This window comes from Malaclemys terrapin, chromosome 6 (assembly GCF_027887155.1).
Source record: "Malaclemys terrapin pileata isolate rMalTer1 chromosome 6, rMalTer1.hap1, whole genome shotgun sequence".
NCBI lineage: Eukaryota > Metazoa > Chordata > Testudines > Emydidae > Malaclemys > Malaclemys terrapin.
This window is the reverse complement of record NC_071510.1, coordinates 83045823-83068994: the sequence shown is the minus strand read 5'-3', so window position 1 is coordinate 83068994 and position 23172 is coordinate 83045823. Positions and strand designations below refer to the sequence as shown.

At 41.1% G+C, this 23172-nt stretch overlaps 1 protein-coding gene across 4 annotated transcripts in view; it reads left to right on the top strand.

Moving 5' to 3' along the window:
* The window catches only part of ATG10 (autophagy related 10), a 146140-nt gene that overhangs the window by 22775 nt on the left and 100193 nt on the right, over window positions 1-23172 (top strand). Inside the window, exons 1-3 of one of the 4 annotated variants that reach the window (XM_054032742.1) lie at window positions 4940-5262; window positions 8323-8448; window positions 13752-13868. In XM_054032742.1, coding sequence (XP_053888717.1) covers window positions 8323-8448; window positions 13752-13868 — 243 coding nt within the window. In that variant the 5' untranslated portion in view covers window positions 4940-5262. Of the gene's footprint in view, window positions 1-4939; window positions 5263-5749; window positions 5878-6039; window positions 6096-8322; window positions 8449-13751; window positions 13869-23172 lie in introns of those variants that run through there. The other 3 variants (XM_054032743.1, XM_054032745.1, XM_054032741.1) reach the window with 3 other exon arrangements.

Below are 23172 nucleotides of genomic sequence, written 5' to 3'. Positions count from 1 at the left end.
GGGGTGAATTTGGTAATTTGAGTCTAAGATTTTAGAGTTAACCACCTTCCCACAAGCATTAAGAAACCACAAGCCTTGAGTAAAACAGAAGGAATGGGGACTGAAAACTTCCAATATGTTTATCTTGAGGTTCCATTGAAGTTAATGGAATTACTCACATGAGTAAGGATTTGCAGAATCAGGACCATACGAGAAGTCCTCTTCAGCACTGATTTCTTAGGTGGTAATCATCAAGAGTTGCTGGATCAGAAAAGTAATCTAGCATGGTTCATTGAACAGAATGAAGAAAAGTGTTCTCCAGAATATCATTCTACCTGATGTATTCAATGATTTCTTTATTAGAAAATAGCATATGTTCAGTCATGCTGTAGGTAGAATTCCATCTGGATGAATAAGCTATTGTTATGGAAGATTTTATACTAAGAAGCTGAATTAAAGAACAACTGGATTTTTATTTACTAGCTGGATCTGAATTCTGAAAGTCTCTCAAACTTTTGGAGCGTAGCTAAGGTGAGTGAAAAAAAGCTTCAGGCCTTGTCTAGATTGAGATAAAAGGTGGGTTAGTATCATGTTTGCTAAATATCCTAACAAACATGTTTCAGAAATCTAGACTAGACAAGGCAATTTATACTTGAACATACTCTAAAATGGCCAGGTTAAAACCTAGGGAGGAGTCAAGGCTTTAAGTTGGCTGATTTAGCATATATTAAAAGCAATGTACCTTGTCTAAAGTACGTTTTTTAAATGTGTGTGTTAGCATGTGTTAGCCAGTACTTTTAAATCTTGTTTGTACTCTCAACCAGAATTGAGGGTCCAAAATAGATAATATCTAGGCCCAGATATTCTGTCCAGACTGTCAGTTGTGCCAAGGAAACTTAAAGTTGCTCTAAATGGGAACCTGGAGATTCCCCTAAAGATGCAGTCAGGTTTATGTGCTGGAGATTCCCCCAGTGATGTAGTCAGCTTAAGTCACCTTTGTAAAAAGGATTACACTGTAGGGATCACATGTGATAAGAGGCTGAAGACAGTGTAAGTTAGAGCAGCTGTGAGAGGCCAGTTTGCTCCCAGGCAGCTCCAACATTAAGAAAGGTGACCTAGACCCACTTTTCCTTTCTCCCTCATTTAGCTTCACCAAGTGTTAGTACAGTTGAAGCTCAAGTCCTCAGCCTTTGTATGAATCATTTTAAAAAATGACAGAATGCTCCGAAGAACATGTTTTGAGAGCAGCAGAGGAAAGTTCCGAAAATAAACCTATTTTGGTGAGGATGCACATGTGTGGTCAACAGCTTGTAATGATAGCCACTTCTAGATTGGTCAAAAAGAGAGCTGGAATGAATAATACTAATGAGTATTGTAAAGGCCGAGGAGTAAGACTCTTGTACTTTAGTTATGTTTTACTACAGTAAGCTATTTCTCCACTTTTATTTTAAATACTTTTGTTTAGAATGTTGCAGATAAACATTTTTCATTTTGGCTGAGTTTGTTTCTTTTCAGTCAATGTTTATTCAGAAATATCTATCTTGTTTTGTTACAGAAATCTATTTGGACATTTTTTGATCAGTGAAGACCTGTCACCATATGGTGCAACCTAGAGAATTTACTGCTTTTTATTTTGTCAAATGGCTGGGGGCTTAAGCTCTTTTTGTTTATCTTGTTTGCAAGTTTTATCTAGGTAATTTTTTAAAAAATTGACCCTATAAGAGCATCTGCTATTAGATTGGGAAAGAAAATAATACAAGATCAGTCATTCCCCATGCATCAAGGCACACAATGAATTAGGACTGTGCTCAGGAAGAACTCTCCTCCCATAGCTTAGCTTTGAACAATTTAGTTCATTATTAGGCTTTTCACCTCACTGTGAAACATCTGGCAAAGGCTCAAAGGCAGGATACCAGATGAGATTGATAATAATGGTTCTGCTCCAGAATGCTATTTCTTGCGTAGTCAGCTTCACTCTTGACTCCCCCCCCCCCCATCTACCTTATGGGGGAAAATCTTCTCTAAACATCATATTGTATATCAATTTGGGGTAAGAAACTTTCTAGGAATCAAGAATGAAACACTCTCTCCTTTAGCTCTTGTAGCCATCCATCTTTGCTTTCCTAATGTTAAATGTGGAATGATAATTTCAGAATGCCAAACTGAAGAGTTATACCCTCTAAACCAGATCCTAGTGGTGACTCAATCTGAAGTTTGAATGTTATTGGGTTAAATTTTGAAAGGTTCCTAAGTGACTTAGGAGCTGTTGTGGTTTTTGCTCTTTACACAACTGTAATAGTATGAGAAAACCACATAGACATGATAGGTCCAAATAACTGTGTTTAATATACACAACATGCAATTTTATATAGTTGTTCTGGCTAGTTACTAAAACATAGAACATAAGTGTCATTGGAGGACTCTCAAACTACTTACACAGATATTTAACTCCTGTAGTCCATAAGCAGTGGGAAAGTCCCATTTTCAAAGTGACTTAGGAACCTGAATCTCACTGAAAATCTATGAAGTTACTCTGGACTGACATCCATGTGCATATGAGTAGAAACTAATCTGGTAAGCCTAAGTAACTCACTCATTGGGAATACAACAAATATGTAGTTCTGATGTGGCTGAGATCCTGTACAAAATATTTAAGACATCATTATACATTAACTTAGAAGATTCTGATTTACTGTTTTTAATGAAATTGACAGTGCTATCTTGGTTATTTTTGGTTTTGATGTATGACTATTAAAGAACTTAATAATGGTGTCCTCTTATGATACCATCACACAATCTCCTATTATAACAACTTTTGCTCCATTGTCTACAGATGCTGTTTTTTCATGTTGACTCTGATCTTATTAGGTTTAAAAATGATAATCAAAGCTAATTTTAAAAAATGGTTCTCTGTGTGTATACATTTTTTATTTCAAATGGGGTCTCTTAATTATTGTCAGAGCCCTATAATCCAATTTTCCTGTTTTATATTATCACCTTTTGATGCCTTAAATTGTTAATTTTTATGTAGCATCTTATGTTTTCCTGGGTCTAGAGAAATAAACACACAGGGTGAAAGTCTGACCCTACTGATGGAGCTCTGCGCAAATACAAATTTATATCCGCAGATATAAATCGGTATCTGTGGAACTGCAGGGCTCTCCCGGGAACCACAGCACCAAAAGGAGCAGAGCGTGGGGCCACCGCTCCCAGGAGCCAGCGTCCCGCACCAGCAGCTCCTCTGGCATGGCTGTACCACCCCCAGCCCTGTCCCTTCCATGCAGCTGTCTGCGTCTCCTATTTGGGGGCGTGCGTGCTGCTTGAATACAAGAGCGTGACCAGGGACAGCTGCCGGTGAGACTGGTGCCCATCCCAGTGGGTGGAGCTGGGGGTAGTACAGCTGTGTTGGAGGAGCTGCCGGCATGGGGTGCTGGCTCCTGGGACCGGCAGCCCCGCATTCTGCTCCTTTCACCGCTGTGGTTCCTGGGAGAGCCCTGCGGTTCCGCAGATACCAATTTATATCCGCAGATATAAATTTGTATCTGCGTAGAGCTCTACCTACTGAAGTCAACAGGAGTTTTACTATTGACTTTTTTGGGACCAGGATTTCACGCACAGTCCCTGCCCCAATTCAATATATATTAGTCTAATGTGGAAAACGTTTAAAGACAGACAAGGAAGGTGAGACATGTAACAAAGAGGGTGATGTGAAACATTTGTGAAAGAAGCTTGAAAGTTTGAAAGAAAAGATTATAATTTAAACTAAAATAAAGTAGATACTACCAAAACAGCCATCATCTGTGGGAAATTTACTAAAAAATATCAGAATGCAAGAAGTGCTTTATCGCATCAGTGGTCCCTCTAGTTCAGTATCCTGTCTCCAACAGCAACCAGATGAAGATGCAAGAAACCCTGAAGTGAGCAGGCATGAAATAAAATGCCCATAAGGAATGCTTCTTCCTAACCCCCCAGGTTGTTTCCTTTTGAAACTATGCTGAGTTATCCAAATACACAATGGCATACACATGGTATTGAGAAATGTGGTCTAGGTACAGGCCATGAGAACCAAGAACTCAGGTTCCATTTGCCGTGTCCTTGGGTAAGTCACTTAACCTCTCCGTTTTCCCATCTGTCTAATGAAGAGAAAAATACTCACCTACTTCATACGGCTGTAGTAGGTGAGTTATTAATTATATTATAAAGTTAAAGTTATCTGATGATAAAGGCTACATCTACAACAGCAATCTTCAATTGACCCGAATGGGTTTTAGGTGAGGCCATGTATATCCACAAACTGAAAGAAAATAAAAAGTGCTAATCCTTGCCCAGAAAGGTACATGACTGATATACTTTGGTTTAGGCTGTAAAAAATTAATAAATTAAAGTTATTTTTCCAAAAAACCAATAGCTTATGCTTAGAAATATTAAGTCATTAACACTCAGGTTATCTCTTCTATCCTTACTCCATGTTTTCCCCCCAGTTGTTTTCAATACAGGAAGTCACACACACACACACACACACACTCCTCTCTCTCTCTCTCTCTCTGGAGTCATGGGGTAGGAAAGGTAAATCTATATAAATCATTATAAATAGTCAGATAAAAGTAGGATTACTGGGCTGCTGTAGTGAACCCAATCTGAACTAAAATTCTCTAGTTTTGCCATCTGTCTTTTAGTAGCATTCATTAAAAGTGGTGGGGAGGGGGAAGCCTATAGGTGGCCATATTGCTATACTCAGCCACATACATCTAAATGCCACAAATTCAAAGGACTGGATAGGCGAGCTAAGTGGTAACAGGACACAGAACATTTGGCCTATAGTAGGCTCACTACTTCCAGTTGATGCCAGCCTGGTGGTAACTTGAAAGTTACAATCTAACGTGGGGAAACTTCCTTTATTCAGAGGAATAAACTGGGAACTGACAGAGGATTCAGCTTCAAGGACTGCACGACAATTTTTTTAAAAAGTACACTGCTTAGAAAGAATAATAATTCAAAAGGCTCCCATTCTATGTGCTGCTCACATGGGGCTGGGCGCGAGTCACACGCCAGAGCACTTTGAACTTGCTGGCTGCTGCTCGGACTCCATTGAGCCTCCCAAGCACTCTGAAGTGCGGGATCAGGGCTTGGGCCTTATTGGCACGGCGACTGGGGGAAGGCAGGAATAGCGAGCCCACGTTTCCTCGCTAAGCAGAACTTCCTCCCCTCCCCCGTACTAAGCCTACGCCGGGGCCGCTGCGAACAGGGACTCACGTTCTGCGCTCACCCGCTATTCGCTACGAGGTGAGCTGTGCGGAGGGGCCAGTCGGTGTGTTCGCGGATCGCGCCACACGCTGGGGTTGACCGGGAGGCCCCAGGTCACCCGGAGCGGGAAGGGAGTTTGGGCGGGACTCGCCTGCCCTTGTGCCAGGCCGCCCGCAGCTCGGCACGTCCTGCCGCTAGGGAAAGGCAGGTTGGGCACAGCCAGAGCGCGAGCTCAGGGCGGCCGAGGCGAGGGCCGAGCAGTTGGTCCCTCAGCTCATGTCTAACGCTGCCCCCGCGCGAGGGGGTGCTAGTGCCGAAGGGGGCGGGGCTCTCCCCTTTGGCAGCCCCTGGGCCCTGCCAAGGCCTGGCTGGGGGGCAGCGGGGCGGCTCAGCCGGACGCCTCCTAACCGCTGGGCTCCTCGCCTCGCCCCGCCCAAACCTGCCCGCGCGGACACTCGCGCTCTGTGCCTTGCTGCTCATAATGGGCGTGGGCGCATGCGCAGTAGGCTGCGTTGGGGTCCCTGGCCTTGCCTCTGTAACGCATGCTTGAGCCGAGCCGTTCCCATGCGGAGCGGAGCGGGGAGGGGCGGAGCATGCTGAGTGTCCCCACCTGAGAGTGGCAGCTGGCGGAGGAGGGGCGTAGTGCTGTCAGCGGTATGTGGCTGTGCGGGCAGTGCTCTGCGAGCCTGCTGCCTCTCCCGTCTGGTGTCCCGAGGGACTCCCTCCCCATGCTGGGTCCCGATGCACTGTGACTTCACCCAGGATATCCCCACCCTATGTTTATAAATTGCACCCTGTATACTCCCCATCCTGTGTCTAGACGGAGTCCCGAGGATATTGAGACCCGTTCCTCTGTCTGTGCATTTCCCTTGGTACCTGCCTGTTTTTGTACCTTGTTGTGTGCAGGGTCATTCCTTTCCCGTGCTTCGAAAGGCTCATCTCCCTTTCCTTCTCCTCTGTATTCTTCTCCCCATCCAGATTGTTTCCCCCGTGCTCATCACAGTATTTCTCTCCCCCTTCGTTTCTTCCTCTGCCCTAGGGTATTCCTTAACCTGCCCTAAGTGTTTACTAAAACACATAGTTCTATTTAAAATGTTCATTAGAACTTCAGGATCTTTACATGCATTGTACTTAATTGCTGTTTTGCATCTTTGATCAAATAGAATGAAAAATTTAGGAATCACTGACATGTTAATCATATATAGTTTTCCTTTGCTCTCCTCTTCTCACATCTAGGAAACATATAGAGAAAGGTTTGGTTCATTCACACTATAAATAATGTGGTTTAAATTATATAAATATATTTGTTATGTGGGGAGAGTGGGAGTTTAGTGATTTAGGGCTAGATCTTGCTAGCTGTTGAGCACCTCCTCTGAGAAGGTATGTCTGTCAGCCCACATTTACTGCCCAGACAAATAATACATAATTATTTATTATTATTTATTTATTTTATCATTAAATATTTCTATATAGCACCATAGGAGCTCATGATGTCTTATAGAAAGCATAAAAACACAGAGCCAGATTTTGTGTTACAAGAGGTTGTAAACTGGCCACGTCTCCCCATCTGGCATCTGCACCATCCCCTTAAAACCTCTCCTATAGGTGGGTGGGGAGAGGGTGTGGTTGAATCATGTTGTATTCTGGCAATCTGCAACTGGTAGATGGCACTTGCGTGCTATAACCAGCCAGCGTTAATTAAAGTACATTGAGGAATGCTTTAATCTCTGCTGGTGCTGACACAAACTCTGCTCCCTTGCAATATCCCTCTTCTGTTACATCCAGCAGAGAATCTATCCCACAGTCTGTTCCCAAGGAATTTATATCAGTTTGAAGATAGACTTTATTTCCTAATTTGAGTTACCATTGTAATATTTAACTTTTTTATAACTTTGTTCAAATAATGTTGCTTTAGGGCAAAATCCTGGTCCTAGATTTATAGGTTCCAAGGTCAAAAGGGACCATTGTGATCATCCAGTCTGAGCTCCAGTATAACACAGGCCATAGAACTTTCCCAAAATAATTCCTAGAGCAGATCTTTTAGAAAAAACATCCAATCTTGATTTAAAAATTGTCTGTGATGGAAAATCCACATGACCCTTGGTAAATTGTTCCAGTGCTTAATTCTCCTCACTGTCAAAAATGTATGCCTTATTTCCAATCTGAATTTGTCTAGCTTCAACTTCCAGCCATTGAATTGTGGTATACCTTTCTCTGCTTAACTGAAGAGCCCATTATAAAATATTTGTATATCCTATAGACTGTAATCAGGTCACCTTTTAACCTTCTCTTTGTTAAACTAAATAGACTGAGCTCTTTGAGTCTATCACTATAAGACACGTTTTCTAATCCTTTCATTAGTCTCATGGCTCTTCTCTGAATTCTCTCCAATTTATCAACATCTTTCTTGAACTATGGGCACCAGAACTGGACACAGTATTCCAGCAGCGGTCACATTAGTGCCAAATATAGAGGTAAAGGAACGGTCTACTCCTATTCAAGATTCCCCAGTTTATGCATCCCAGGATCACATTAGCTCTTTTGGCCATAGTGGCACACTGGGCGCTCATGTCCTGTTGAAACCTACAGCAGTTTTACCTTTGACTTCAATGGGACCAGGATTTGACCCATGGGGCCTAGTTGTGCAATGTGTTGTCCTTAGAAGTGCCAAGAATACTCAACTACTCTTGGTGTTTATGAGAGTTCAGAGCACTCGCATCTCACAGGAAGTGCTCAGCATTTTATAGGGCTGCGCCCTTTCTTTGGGAAAACCCCCTTATTAAGTGTTGAGGGCCTGCCTCTAGAATTGATATGATAGTTTGGTCTTACTAGAACTGCTCATGTTTGTAAAGTTGCTCATAGGTGGAAGTATGTGCAGGATTGGAATCATATAAGACACAGTCCCTTCTGTAAAGACCTTACAATCAAAGAAATAAATCTTTATTTTAGTTTAAGAAACAAAAATATTTATTTAAAATTGTTGATGTACTAGTTATTTTACTGTTGAATTGCTTGTATACCTTATATATATAAAATCAGCACAAATTATTTTTAGTTTTCATTGCAGCTGCCAATACTAACATTCCATTTTCTGTGCAGATGTCACTTAACGTGGATACTGAAGATGACTTCTATCTGGAAGAAAATAGATTCAAGCAGTGTTGTGCAGAGTTAATTAAACATTCACAGCAAATAGGAGATGGTTGGGAGTGGAAAAGTATAAAGGTATGGGCAGTAATTTGATATTTAATAAAAACTTATTGTTGCAAGGTTTTCCTTCATGTCCTACAGGCTGGTAAACCAACTAAGCCCCAAATGTGGTGCCCCATTATGCGAGGCAAACACCGGGTGGAAGGATAAAAAGAGGCACCGAGAGGTGAAGTGACTTCCCCAAAATCACACAGCAGGTTACTGGAACACTGGGATTAGAATCGAGGTCTCCTGACTCCTAGTCTCATTCAACCATGATGCCTCTCCAAACCAGTTCCTTTTTCTGCCCTCAAACATTTTCCTTGTCTGAAAACTTCTCACCTACTTTTAACCTAGTTGAAGACAATATCAAAATGAGCCATTCAGATGTAATTTGCCATTTTCATTTATAAATCTTTTCCATTCATCACTGAACACATTGGCCCAGATTCTCTTCTCTGGTATGAAAATTTTGTGCCACACTGCTGGATACAAAACCTAAACCTGGAGTAATTAGGCATGAGTGGATCACTCAAGGGTAATAAGATACATTTTGTGGGGTACTGCATGCATAGCAACTTCTAATCCACCTTCTTCCCAGCTTCTCTGTGCCGGGGCTGCCTTATTGACCTTATCTTCCCCTCCCCCTGCCTGCAAAAGTCAGAACTGGCATTAGGGGGTAGCAAGCAGGGAAGGGGCCCCATGAAGCTAAGTTGCTCAGGCTTCAGCTTCAGCCCTGGGAGGCAGGGCTCAGTGCCCATGGCCTCAGCCCTGCGCTTCGTGGCTTCAGTGAGTTTAATGCCAGCCTTGCTTGAAGGATCGCCTGAAGCACCCCAGAGGGTCCCGAACTCCTGGTTGAGAACTGTTGTGATAGAACATCTCCCAGGCTGCTCTAGCACACACATCAGAGAGCTTGGCACTTTACACAGAATTAGAAAATGCAAAAATGGCTATAGCTGAGAAACTAAACCAGTAATTCTATTTAGTGACTTAGTCCCTCTCCATCCTTTTCTAAAACTTTGGGGAAAACCATGTGCAATGTTTAAAGTCATCTTTATAATATTTTAAAATATATTGAAGGCTTGTAGATCTGTGACAATACTTTCCCTATACACTAGAATTTGTAAACTGGAATTTAAGACTCTCACTGCAAAAAAGGTAGGACTCTGGTAAAAAGGAAGAACATGGCTTCAGCCACAAATTGCAATTTCTCTTTAAATCACATTTTTTTTTAAAGAGTGAAAATATTAGCAAAAGAGTTACAATGCACCCTTTCATATAGGGAGCCATTTGAAACCTTAGATTTCAGTCCAAGGCTATGTGTCTGAGGAGTTTATTCAGAACAGAAAGATGCTCTGAGCCTCTACCAGGAATTCAATACTTGGGTCAAAGTTTGAACTTTCTGTGAAATAGAAGCTTGGCTGAAAATAGTGAAATGAGACAGATTTTTTGTTCTCACATATAAAAAATGGTGAGATTTTTTTTTAATGGGCCAAGTTGGCGACTCTGTGATTCCAGATTGTGATAAAAACTTGGCCATGGAGAACATCCATTTATTCAGTGATAATCAGGGGAGGAAATTTCCCTTGAAAGAGATGAGTGTCTTAAAGCAGAATGGGTAATAGACAGGTTTTTTGTTCCCTTTCTCCTCCCTCCCCCCAATATATATATATGTGTCAGGAACAGTTTGGTGTACTCTTAATGTTGCTGATGTCATTTACTTGGAGCCCATTCCTGCATTCCATACTCACATGAATAGTCTCTTTGATGTCAGCGAGACTACTCATGCAAGTCAGGGTTGTAGAACTGTTCATGAATTCAGTAGAAATTAAATTTAAATGATAAAGCATCCAACTTTGTGAATTAGGCTATCATGTCATAAACTCACCTGGTCTAAGCAAAACCCTGTATGTATAGATGTGGAGGGTGAGGTCCATATTATGTTATGACCCTCTCTTGTCAAGGGAGAACTACAACCTGCAGTGTAGGAGTGCATCACCTATAGACCTGATGAAGCTGAATTTGGGTAGTAATACTGAATATTGCACAAATTAGGCAGTTACATCTACTCTGCCAAAGCCATGTATGCTTTTGCTTTCATTATAAATTTTATTTAATAGGCAAATCTCATCCCCATGTAGTCATGAGTAACCATGTCAAAGGCTATTGTGACCCAAATATATTATGATCTACATTTATTTATAAGCCAATTTAAGTACAGGCAAACTGTCTTCTCTTATTTTAAGAAGAAAAGTCCCTACAGGTGTATTGACTCATTTATACATAAATATACGTTGTACTAGAGAGGCTCTGTAACATGGTAGATGCTTAACTTTCTTGGGTCCCCTACACCTAGTGGTGGCAAGAGGTGCCTTCCCACCCCCTTGCTGGTATAAAATATAGAGAATACTAACTCCACAGGTTCCTGGCTTTTACAGGTATATCTTCCAGGGAAATTACAGGCTGTAGAGTTTGGAAGCATGCAGAGAGGTTGGGCTCCTTCTTCACCCATCAGGAAAAGCTGGTTCAGGGAAGTATATATTACATGGCCACCCCTGCTCCATCAGAGCTCATTGTACCCCTCTCCCCTGGGCAATTCAACCCTGTGGAGGGCAGGTGGTATTTCTTCCACTTCTCTTCTCCAAAGATTTTCTGCCCATATAGGCAGGTTTAATTGCCTGGTGCAGCTCTAAAGGAGGTCCACAAATAGAACATTCTCCAGAAAGCCACTTAAGTGGACTCTCTGGCTATTCAGGTCAGGCCTATTTTTTCAGTCATTTCTGTCCACCTTTTGGATTGCCCTTATGGCACTTCAAAACTGAGGGTGCAGCTCTTTCTGCCATCAGGAACATTCCATGTATAAGCACACTGTCAGTGAATTTGGCCCACTGAGATTTAGTGGGAAGACAAATATAGCATGGCAGCGAGAGAAGCTAAGAGCAAGGCAATTTTTCAAAATATTATCTGTGTTAAAAGTTTACTAACAAAAATATATATAACTAGCATTATCATCTTGTTTCAGGTATGAACAAAGCACACAAATAGCCCATAACAGATGCTGCAGTTAAATATATTTTGTAACATCGTAGAAAAGACAAGACAGAATGAATGTGTTAGAATGGAACACATGTTGATTTAAAGATCAGAATAATCGAACTAAACTGTGTCAGAAATGGTAGATTAACCAAAGAGTTAAATTATAGTTAAATTTGCAGCCTGTCAAGCAATTTAATGCTACATTAATGAGTTTTGTTCAGAGACTGTTTTGAATGGAATCCTTTTACATCAGATGTTGCACATATGCTGTCTGTGTTTGTTTGTCTAAAATAAAATGTAATGAAACAGCTAATAAAACCCCAATTTATTTGTTTTCTTTGAGAAATAAGTCCTTAGCAGGCAGATACTATTTATTGTTCTCCATGCATTTTTGCTGCCTTTCAGCGTGTGCATTTTCCAGCAATCCATTATTAACATGTTCTCCCATATCTTATTTCTAATTGACAAACTAATTTTAAAGGATGTATATCAGGGTGTGGAGAAACCCACCAAAAGTCTTTCTCTACCCTTGTGCAGTTGTGCAAGGACCTATCACAATACCTATGGTAAAAAGGGAATGAAGTCTAGGAAGGGTCATTATGACCATGTTCATCTTCCCCGAGTCTGAGGCCCAGGCTGTTCTCTCTTAAAGGATGGAGCAGATTGCTGTTCTGCACACCAGAGGTCTGTGCACTTGCAGAAACTGCTTGTCTGAGGCAAACTCTCCTCTTGAATGCCCCTTATGGAGAAGTGAAGCTCTGCAATAGTCCCTGTGCAAGGCAGTGGTATAAATGCCCATATGTTGTAAAGTACTTGTATCATGCTTGTATGTGGTTTAAATGAAAAAAGCTGATCTATAAAAATAGATGAAAATTGTTAATCATCCAAATGATCAAAATGAGAGCATGTTTAGGGTTAATTTGGTCCCCTCACCCCAGTTCTGACCTTCTGTGTGTGAGGTTATGCAACCCAAGAGGGAAAAATCCAAATTAACCCTAGGAGTTTGCTGAAGATTAGGGAAATTTGTTTTCGTGTGACTACATAGTTGAAGGTATGCAGGTACAAACCCTTACTACAGATATACTGCACCACTGCAAAATAGGGCATGAATTGGTGTCACATAACCTGTGAATTTACACAGGTAAGTGGTACCAGTGTGAGCCCTCTCTTACACCGGTACACCTTATCTATCCTATGGGTTTGCATTGACTACATCAATGTAGCTGCACTTGGCAGAAACCTCCAGTAGAGAGAGATGCTAAGTGTCTTGTTTAATTTAACCATCAACCCCTGTTCTGCTTTCACTGTTTTTATAGATGTTATCTTAATATTATGAAACTGTCCTTTTTCTAACTGTCTTTTTATATGCAAAAGGTTTTAGATCAGATCTAGATTTTAATGAGCATTCAAGGGCTTTACTGGTAGTGGGCTTCAGGCATTCCTCTCTGATACAGTTTTAAGAACATTAATAGTTAGTTTTTTTTTAATGTCATCAGCACTCGAATTCTTAGAGTCTATTTTCATCCAATACACGTTAGGCCCACTTGGTGCAAATGGGACAATTTCCCCACCTGGGGTTGAATTGTACATAGTTCATACCATTTTGTTGGAATAGTCTTCTTATGATTCTGTTCCTGGGGAAAAAAAAGTTTGGCATCAGATACATCTCTACCCTGATATAACGCGACCCGATATAACACGAATTTGGATATAACGCGGTAAAGCAGTGCTCCGGAGTGGGTGGGGCTGCGCACTCCGGCAGATCAAAGCAAGTTCAATATAACACGGTTTCACCTATAACACAGTAAGATTTTTTGGCTCCCGAGGACAGCGTTATATCGGGGTAGAGGTGTACTAAAAATGACTTTGACTATGTTGCTCTTTCTGTCTGTCTCCTACACTATTTCCTGTCTCCTGAGACCTTCCACCTATGCCCTCAGCTGCTCAACTCTCTTCCAGACCTCAATACAATGTTTTCCAATAGCTTCCTTGTGCCACCCCTTCGGGTACACAGATATCTAGCACTGATGCATTATCTTAGCAGCTGTATCACATTTTATTTTAATTAGTGGGGCAGTTGGCCTCCTATAAAGCTGTTAGAATTGCTCTGAACTGGCCATCAGGGGATACTGCAGATTATGCAGTTAGGACCCCTCTACCAGCAGGTTCAGAACTTCATTATGCCAAGCATTGGTGCCAGAATTTTGTGTTTTATTTATTCTGTAGAATGGTGGTAGCAGTTAGAACTTTGCATATTTAAATGATTACTGAAAATGTTTTTGGTTTGTATTTTCTGAGCACAGGACTTTCCTGATGGCTATATGAGTAAAACACACTTCCAAATGAAAAATGGAAATATCCCATCAATTTTCAAGGACAGCACTAAGGAAAGTGATGAGCAAACATTGACACATGTTGAGGTAAATATAGCTTTCTGTATTGATTTGCCTTTAAAACTTGTGTATATAAAATAAATTATGAGCAAAATGTTTTTTCTATTGTTGTTTAGAAAACAAAACAACAAAACCCACTTTGGTATCTGGTATACTAGCATGTTGTCAGAATATTCAGGTCTTGAATGATCAGTGGGTTTGAACACAATCTTCATGAAAAATCTTATCCTCTTCCTTCCAGTTTATACATGAATTGGGGAGGAAACAGAGAGGCAATAATGTAATTCACTAAAATCTGTAATACACATATACAGCCTCATCATGGAAGGATGGTACTTATTTGTACCATGATCTACCAATATTAAGGAAATATTCACTTTTTTAAAAAACTGAACATCAAGGTTTACTTACCTAAGAGATAAATATTAATCAAGGCAAAATATGAGGTCAATTACCTTGAGGGACAGTAAATATTGATATTTACTGAAGTAAGTCAGTATATATGAATTGTGACTATTTTTGAATATCTTAGAGAGGGAGAGAGAAATGGAAATCACTTCCATTGTGGTATCAATTTCTTATACAGTAAAATCTGTGTTATCTGGCACTTTACGAACCACACCCAAACTCCCTCCCTCCATAACCTCGTTATCTCCATACTGATTTATACCTGCCTCTGGAAATTTCCATTACTTGCGTCTGATGAAGTGGGCATTCACCCACGAAAGCTTATGCTCCAATACTTCTGTTAGTCTTAAAGGTGCCACAGGACCCTCTGTCGGATTTTTACCTCACTTGCCGGTCGTCAATCCCAGTTTCTGTTGGGCATTCAGAGTGTGTCTGCTGCCTTGGTGAGACACATGTTCCACATAAATGCTCCCACTGCCTCAATCTGAAGGCCTGTGCCAGGAAAGCAAGGGACCTACAGCTAAAATTCCTCATGATGGAGAAGTGTCTGTGTCCAGCGTCCGATCTGGGATCACGGACCCCTCCTGGGCACTGGTCTCCAACGGTGGCATCTGACAGAGGTTCCCCACCATTCTCTCAGAGGAAGGAGCACTCCAACAAAGAAACTGGTTCTGACCTCCCCTTCTTGGGAACCCTTCAAAAAGAGACAATCCCCGACCCATCAGCCCCCATTGGTACCAACTGCACCGAGACCATCCACCTCTGAGGTAGCGGGACCGTCCAGTATCATGGTTACCATGTGAGCCAAAGACCCTAAGTGAGCTGGCTCAGAAAAAGGCACAAAAGGGAAACCTACCATCCTTACCTCCGTACTGCTGGAGCTGCTCTCACATGCGGCACTGAGCAGTGCAGCAGCGCTAAAGTCTGTGGTGCCACCTTCTGCCTCCACAGCGTATAGCGCACGATCCTCGGCACCGGCAACCATGGTAAAGGCACTGGTACTACCAACAACACCCTCCTCAGTACCGATACTTTCGGTACCACAGCAATTTGTCTGAAATGAAGAACTTTTAGTCTCCTCAGCACCGGAATCTCCACTCATCGGTATTGACCTTACTCCAGCATGCTCGATACCGTGCCAACTTACCACGCTACCCAGATCAGCTCCTCCTTTATCCAGCGACAAGGATGATGATGATGATGATGGAAGAGGAAATCTACTCCTCCCATTACTCCTTGCCTACCCACACAGCTACCAGACCAGGTCCACTAGAGAAACATGAATACCATCCCAGACCTGAAACCCAAGGATGGTATATACACCTATGGATGCTGCCACTAATGCCATTCCCACCACAATGGCCTTACTGAGACCCATGGGCAGTGTACCGCCAACACTATGTTAAGCCTCCCAGTCCACACAAGGAGAGGTCAAGGCATTCTCCATCACCCTCTGAACCTCCGGAAGAGGCAGTCGAGGAACTGGAGGAGACTTCAACTCAGGAAGTCACCCCAGCTGCCACTTTTTCATTCTCCTGTCCGGATGAAGCTATTATTCCTCTTCTCCACAATGGGGGATGACTTTAAACAGTTCCAAGAACTATTTAAAAGGATCGTAGATTCCCTGAAGATATTGCTGGAAAAAGTTGCGGAGTCACAACATAAGTTGTTGGACATCCTCCAGACTTCAGTCTATTCCAAGATTGCCTTCCCAATAAACAAGGTGCTCATGGACTCAGCCAAGACCATCTGGCAGATCCCAGTAACAATTCCACCCACCTCTAAAAGAGCGAATAAAAAAAATATTATGTCCCTTCCAAGGAGATGGAATTTCTATTTTTACATCCTACGCCAAACTCTCTGGTGGTAGAGACCGTGAACGAGCAGAGCAAACAACACCATTCCAGATCCACCCAATATGACAGGGACTTGAAGAGATTGGATCTTTTTGGTTGTGAAGTTTACTCTTCAGCAACCCTATAGTTCAGGAATGCAAACTATAAGCATTAATGGCCAAATACAATTACTCCAGTTACTCAAAAATGTCTGACTTTATTGAGCACATACCTGAGGACAAAAAGGAACAATTTAAAGCTTTCATATACAAGGGTCAACTCCTAGCTTGCACAGATTTACAAACTTCACTGGACTCCACAAACATGGTGGCACACTCCATCGTCATGTCCTTAGTAATGCAACAAGCTTCCTAGCTCCACCTCTCAGGTTTTCCCAAAGAGGTACAATTAACTGTTGATGATCTCCCGTTCGAAGGCCCCAAGCTGTTTGCAGCCCAAACAGATGAGTTCCTTCACATATTGAAGGACTCCAGAGTGACTCTGAGATCCTTGGGCATATACACACCTACACAAAAGAAAGAACAGAGGAAGTATTACTTGACACAAAGATCTAGATCCGTGCCCTACACCCAGCCTCAGAGGTAGAGGCAGAGACCTGCAAGGCGGAGACCACTCCCTTCTCAGCCCTCAACATCTCAGCAGCCTCCCTCTAAACAACAGTTTTGAGGGTTTGGTTGAGGACCAGAGACACCTTCCACTTTTTCTATTGCTGGACCCATCTGACACCATCCATCCATTTGGAGACCACCTAATTCCTTTCCATCCAGCATGGCAAAACATCATATCAGACAATGGGTATTAGAAATCGCGACTGGCTATTCCATCCAATTTACCTTCATCCCCCCCTCCCCACCCTCCCTCCCCATTCGTCTTCAGGGACCCTTTCTTACGAACACCTACTGTGACAAGAGGTAAACCCGTCTTGTATGCCTAGGCGCAGTAGAACCAGTATGAACACAACACAGAGGGAAGGGTTTCTTCTGCCATTATTTTCTAACCCAGAAAAAAAACTGGAGGATGGAATCCCATTCTCGACTTAAGAAGACTCAACAAATTCAGGAAGACCCAGCGATTCAGGATGGTCATGCTAGCAACAATAATTCCAGCACTAGGCCCTCGACCTCCAGGATGCATATTTCCACATAACGATACATCCCTCACATAGGTGGTTTCGCAGATTTGCTCTGGGAACAGATTGTTTCCACTCCAAAGTACTCCCTTTCAGCTTATCTATGGCTCCAAGGGGATTTTCAAAAGTTCTTGCGGTGGTGACAGCTCACCTCTGCAGACGAGGGGTCATAATATTCCCCTATCTGGATGATAAGTGCTTACTCAAAGCCTCAATTCAAGAAGGGCCCTAGCAGCTACCGAAAAGACACAGCTACGGCTACAAATGAACAAACAAACAAAAAAATCAACATTCACACCTGTGCAGAGACTGGAGTTTATTGGGGGCCTACCTTGACCCTCTGGTAAATCTGGGCAGAGAGGCTGTAGCTTCCACTCTAGTCCACCTAATTGCTATAATGCAAGCCAGCCCACAGACATCGGACAGGACCCACCTCCAACTGTTAGGCCATATGTCAGAAATGACATTTGTCATCAAACACCTGAAGGCATGGCAACTCCATGGTTCTGAGACAATGAAATGATCTGTTCAGAGGAGGTAAACAGCAGAAGGTCTACTACATGATATATCAACCTGCGCAAATGGAAGAGATTCCATACATGGTGCCAGAATAGGCAAATAATAGCAACTACCTCTCCTTTATTGGATTACATGTTGGAACTCAAGAAATCTGGTCTCTCAATGAGCTCTAACGGGGCACACATCACAGCAATCACGGCGTTTCACCACGAAGTGGATGAATTTTTGATCTTTGCACACCCTACCACTAAACGCTACCAATAAAAGGGTCTTGGTAACCTTTATCCTGCAATACGAGCCCGTACTTTATCATGGGATCTGGTGCTGCAATGCCTGGGGGGGGGGGCTTTTGAGCCACAAACGACATGTTCATTTCTCCATCTTTCAATGAAGGTGGCCTTTCTGGTCGCTATCACATCTACCCAATGAGTAGGAGAACTGGAGGCCCTCCTGGCACATGCCTCATACACAATATTTTTCAAAAGCAAAGTTATCCTACAACCACATCCCAAATTTCTACCTAAAATAGTTTCATCATTCCATTTGAATCAACCAATCCATCTCCCATCATTCTTCCCAAAACCTAATGGGAACAAATAAGAAGCAATGCTTCAAACCCTGGATCTCCAAAGGGTGCTAGTTTTTTACGTTGAAAGGACAAAGTCTTTCAGAAAGTTACCAACATTATTTCTGTACATCACGGAAAGACCTAAGGAAGACGCCATAAAGGCGCCACAAAGGACAAGAAGGTGTGTCAACTGTCTGTAATGGGCCACTCTCCTACCACTTCAAAAGTTATTTTTCCTCCCTTGGTGTCCTGCTGTTAATTGATTTATCTCGTTAGACTGACCTCAGACTTGGTAAAGCAACCCCCATCCTTTCATGTATTTATACCTGCTCCTGTATTTTTCACTTCATGCATCCGATGAAGTGGGTTCTAGCCGATGAAAGCTTATGCCCAAATAAATTTGTTAGTCTCTAAGGTGCCACAAGGACTCCTCGTTGTTTTTGCTGATACAGATTAACATGGCTACCTCTCTGATGTTATTTAGTTATCTCTCACAATTCTGACAATATTCTTAAATTCTGACCTACATGAACCCATCACTGTTTATGTACTGAATTACTTTTGAACAGAAACTGACTATTGTGCCAAATTCTTGGTACTCTTTTATTGTAATGAATTAACTCCCTTTGAGTGATTGTTTTGAATCAGCACCACTTAAAGCTATTGAGTCTAACTCTCAAGAGAAACACCAGTTCTAGAAGGATTGACAAGTCAAAAACAAAAATGGTTTATAGAGCTAAATTTTTAATGTCCTAAAACATGGACCCAGATATCAAGCAAAATAATATTTCAGGATCTTAATAGGCAATATTTAAAATGCCTTAAAAGATTCTGTATGTCTTATTACTTGTGCTCAAAAACACCTAATTTGTAACAGCACTTCTTATATTTAAAAAAATAGTAAACTGAAAACATTCCTCAAAATATACCTCATTTACTTTGATTGATGTGAGGGTGAAGTGCCTAAGATCTGTGAAGTGAGGTGATTGCTGACTTGGGATCTAGTAAACAGTCTGGGGTGGGATGCTAACATCAGGTATATAAATATCTGGGCTGATTATTATGAGAGCATTCAGATCATTTGCTGAAATGCATGTAGATAATATTTTAATAAGTGTTGGGGTGGAGTCTTTGATCATGGTTCATGTTAGTAGCAGTGATGTAGAGAAATTCAGAAAAGAGGTTCTCAAAGATGAAATTAAGATTATCAGCAAGAAAGCGTAAATTTAGAACCTCTGTAATTCCAGAGGTCTGTACAGGGGAATAGATATTCCCAATACATGGAAGAGAAGAGGGTGCAGAGAAGAAGGATTCTAGCCCACGAAAGCTTATGCCCAAATAAATTTGTTTGTCTATTATTACAGAAAATACCCACTTCATCACACCCTGCCCCAGAGAGAATGCCACAAAATCACATTTCACTTATTTTGTTGTGAGCCTGGGTAGCCCAATGAACTTAAATAGTGCCCCTCATTCTAGGCTTCAGTATTTACCGTCAACTTAATCCATCCCTAGCTTTTATTAAATGCTATGTTAACAGCTTTACTTTAGGTGTGAGGGCAGAACTATTATGATTATGTCTTATTAAGTACTGACAGTGTGATAAGCACTGTACAGGACTCAAAATAAAGACAGTCCTGTCCTCAGGAGCTTGCATTCAAAAGGGCAAAAATAGGGAAACCTGGATTCATTTTATAAATTCTTTTTCCTTATTAGTCAAATGGCCCAGCGCAAGCAGTTATTCGGAGTAATAATTCTATGTGTGTGGTTTGCCTCAATTCTTTCAGAAGAAGGGAGTCATTGTGAAACCATTTCTGAAGCTACCGTCATTGCTACTTTATAAATCAGCAGGCAGGTTGAGAATGCTCAAGAACAGTCCTCTCCTTTAGAAAATGGAGCATTCACTTTACAGTTGGTCTAGTTAAAGTTATACTTATTCTGACATGGGGCCCATCCCATATGCCTGTGCAGGCAGAACTAATGGGAGTTCCGCCTGTATGAGAAAATGTGGGACTGCCTCAGACATCTCTCTTGTATTCCAGAATATGAGTTAATCTAACTGTTCATCTATGCTGTTTTGTATATAACAACATAAATGTGAAAATCCCAATTCTCTGTAATTATTAATCCTTTTTCTCCAAACAAAACCAGTATTTTTAGAATAAAAACAAATCTCTTTTTTGTGCAAAAGTAAATAAGATGAACAAAAATGTAAACATTTGCACAACCACAGTATTTGTTAGATGGTAAAAAATGTGAAGTAAAAGCCTAACAAACAGTACTTAAGAAAAAAATGTAAATACTTGTAATGGAACCCAGCATTACGTAGGAATAGAAAAAGGGATCTTTATAAAAGGAAAAAAAATTTCAAGTATTCTATACCGATTAAGGGCATAATGGAGGTTTTGTCAGGACCCCAGAGTAAGGGGCAACCCGACTTCCCCAGAAGCTGCTCAGAGACTCACAAATTCCCACCCTGTTTCCCTGATGATCTGGGGAGGCAGTAAACTGTGATGCATCTATTATTCGCACAGCATATGTTCCCCAGAACAGCTATGCTAGTTGCCATGTCATGGGATGGGGAAGGAGAGCCAAGACTCTGTTCAGTCTCCTCCTGCCCATCCATGTGAGGAATCTAGAATTTGTAGAGCCTGCGTCCCCTTCTGCATTGATACCTGTGATAAAGTTAGCCAGCATTGGGGGGTAAATTGCCTTGTGTCCCCTGATGCCCCTGCACTGCCACACCAGCTGGGCCACTATTTGCCTCCAAATTAGAGTTCATTCCTCATTTTCTTTTCTAGCACGTTCCAGGAGTATCCATTTTCCTGTCTGTATGACTCTTTGGAAATGAACATCAAATTGGGGCAGGGAGATGGAACCCCACACAGAAATTATATTTGATTTTGTTTTGTTTTGTTTCCTGAGAAGATCCATATACTGAGATTTTCTCTATTATCTCGTGCCCTGCTTAGAACACTCAGATACTTGTGATTTTGTTAATGCATTAATCTGAGAATTGATTTAGTCCTTAGCAGTCCACAGAAAAATACATCCTGTGTGAATTTAATTAACTGGTGTATTACCGTGAAAAATGACAAAAGAATAATATTGTTTAAGAAACATCAAAACTGTAAGAAACTTTAGTATACTCATTACACCCTTCCCTTGACCCGGAAAAAAATCTCAAGAAAGGAAAAACTTTGTGTTGACAGAGGAGAGAGGGAGGTGGCAATTCATGTACCACATATTCCCAGCCTCTGGGGAGTCCTAAGTGTGTCATTCTTGATGAAATGTCTAAATTCTAATGGAATGGCCTAAATGTTTCTGCTCTTCTGAAGAGCTGTAAGCATGGTCAGCTCTCTCCCCCTCCCAAACTTCGCTATACCAGGACACAGTCACTTTGTTATCCCTGGCAAGTCTGGGTAACAGCACTGACATGTAGCCCTTGGCAGGTAGATGACATGCTACTGGCTTGATTATCGTTGTGGGTGGTAGGGCTCTGATCTGGTTTCTCCTCTATCTTTAAGTATTCTTTGATTTTTGTTCTGTTTTACCCAGTAGAATATGCTTAATAAGTTTCCACAAACCTTAGAAAGAATATCAAAGAAAATATATAAATTAATTATGAAGCTTTTGGGAGAACTGAAGCACGTTGTATGACCTCCAAAAATGATCTCCCTCTAGTTAGCATGTTAGCGTAGAGTGACTTCAACTTTTTATCTGCTATCATAACATTCAAAGCTGTCACTTAATATTAACAAATAAACTCCACATCAAACGAATTTTTAAAAAGTTCTAATTCAAATTTTGTAACTGAATGTGACAGTTCAGTTACAGTAGTAGAGGTTTGAAGACAGGCATAATCTCAACAGGATACCTTCCTCAACTCCCTTGGTAAATAAACCTCATCCTGTTTATGAAGCAAGCATCATTCAGACTGTGTTAAGTGAAGGTAGTTTTCCTAATACTTGAACTTTGAAAGCCCAATACAGTAATGATATAACAAAGGTATTTATAATCCCCCTAATTTGGCTTGGTGATCAAGACATTAAAAAAGAAATACAGAGGGTGTAATTTAGTGTCAGTTTAATGTAGATTCTTGTGCTTTTTAGAGTGCTTACTATATAAAATTAATACTCTAAGATTTTCAAAAATGGGTGCCTAAGGTTAAATATGAACTATTTAGGGGGACAAATACCATTGTGATGAGTAACCATATCAAACCTAGAGAGACAAACATTTTTGAAAGTCTGGATTGAGATTTTTAAATTGTTGTCTATGTTTAATTCTGCAAGCCATTTAATCTAAGGATTTATCTTTCAAAAAAAAAAAAAAAAAAAAAAAAAAAAACAGAAAAACACCCTATGGTTTGATTATATCAATGTATGAAAAACTGTCTTTTTAAATGAATTATGTCATTATTCTGAAGTGGGATTTTTTTTTTTTTTTAAATCTAGGCTAGACTCTATTGACGGTCCGGTATTCAGCCTATGAAATATTCAGGCTGATTTGCCCTAAAATTGCATATAATGCCATACAAAATGTTGCAGGGGTATGTAGGTCACATCTTAGATCTGACACCTAAATGATCCGTTCTTCTTTTCCCCTCAGTTTTTTGGGGGAAGTGTCCTTTTATGCAAGACTAGAATATACTCAGACTCAGATTTTAAGTGGGCACATGCATGACTTAAGCACATGCAACCTCAGATGTGTGAGCAAAAATTGGAGAGACCAATCCAGGCAGTTATGCCAGTGGAAGAACTTGTGAAAGATCAGAAACTGTCCTTAAATTTCAATTTAAAAATATATACTTGTGTAGTAATTTCTTTTTTTAAGTCTGGTCTAAAAAAC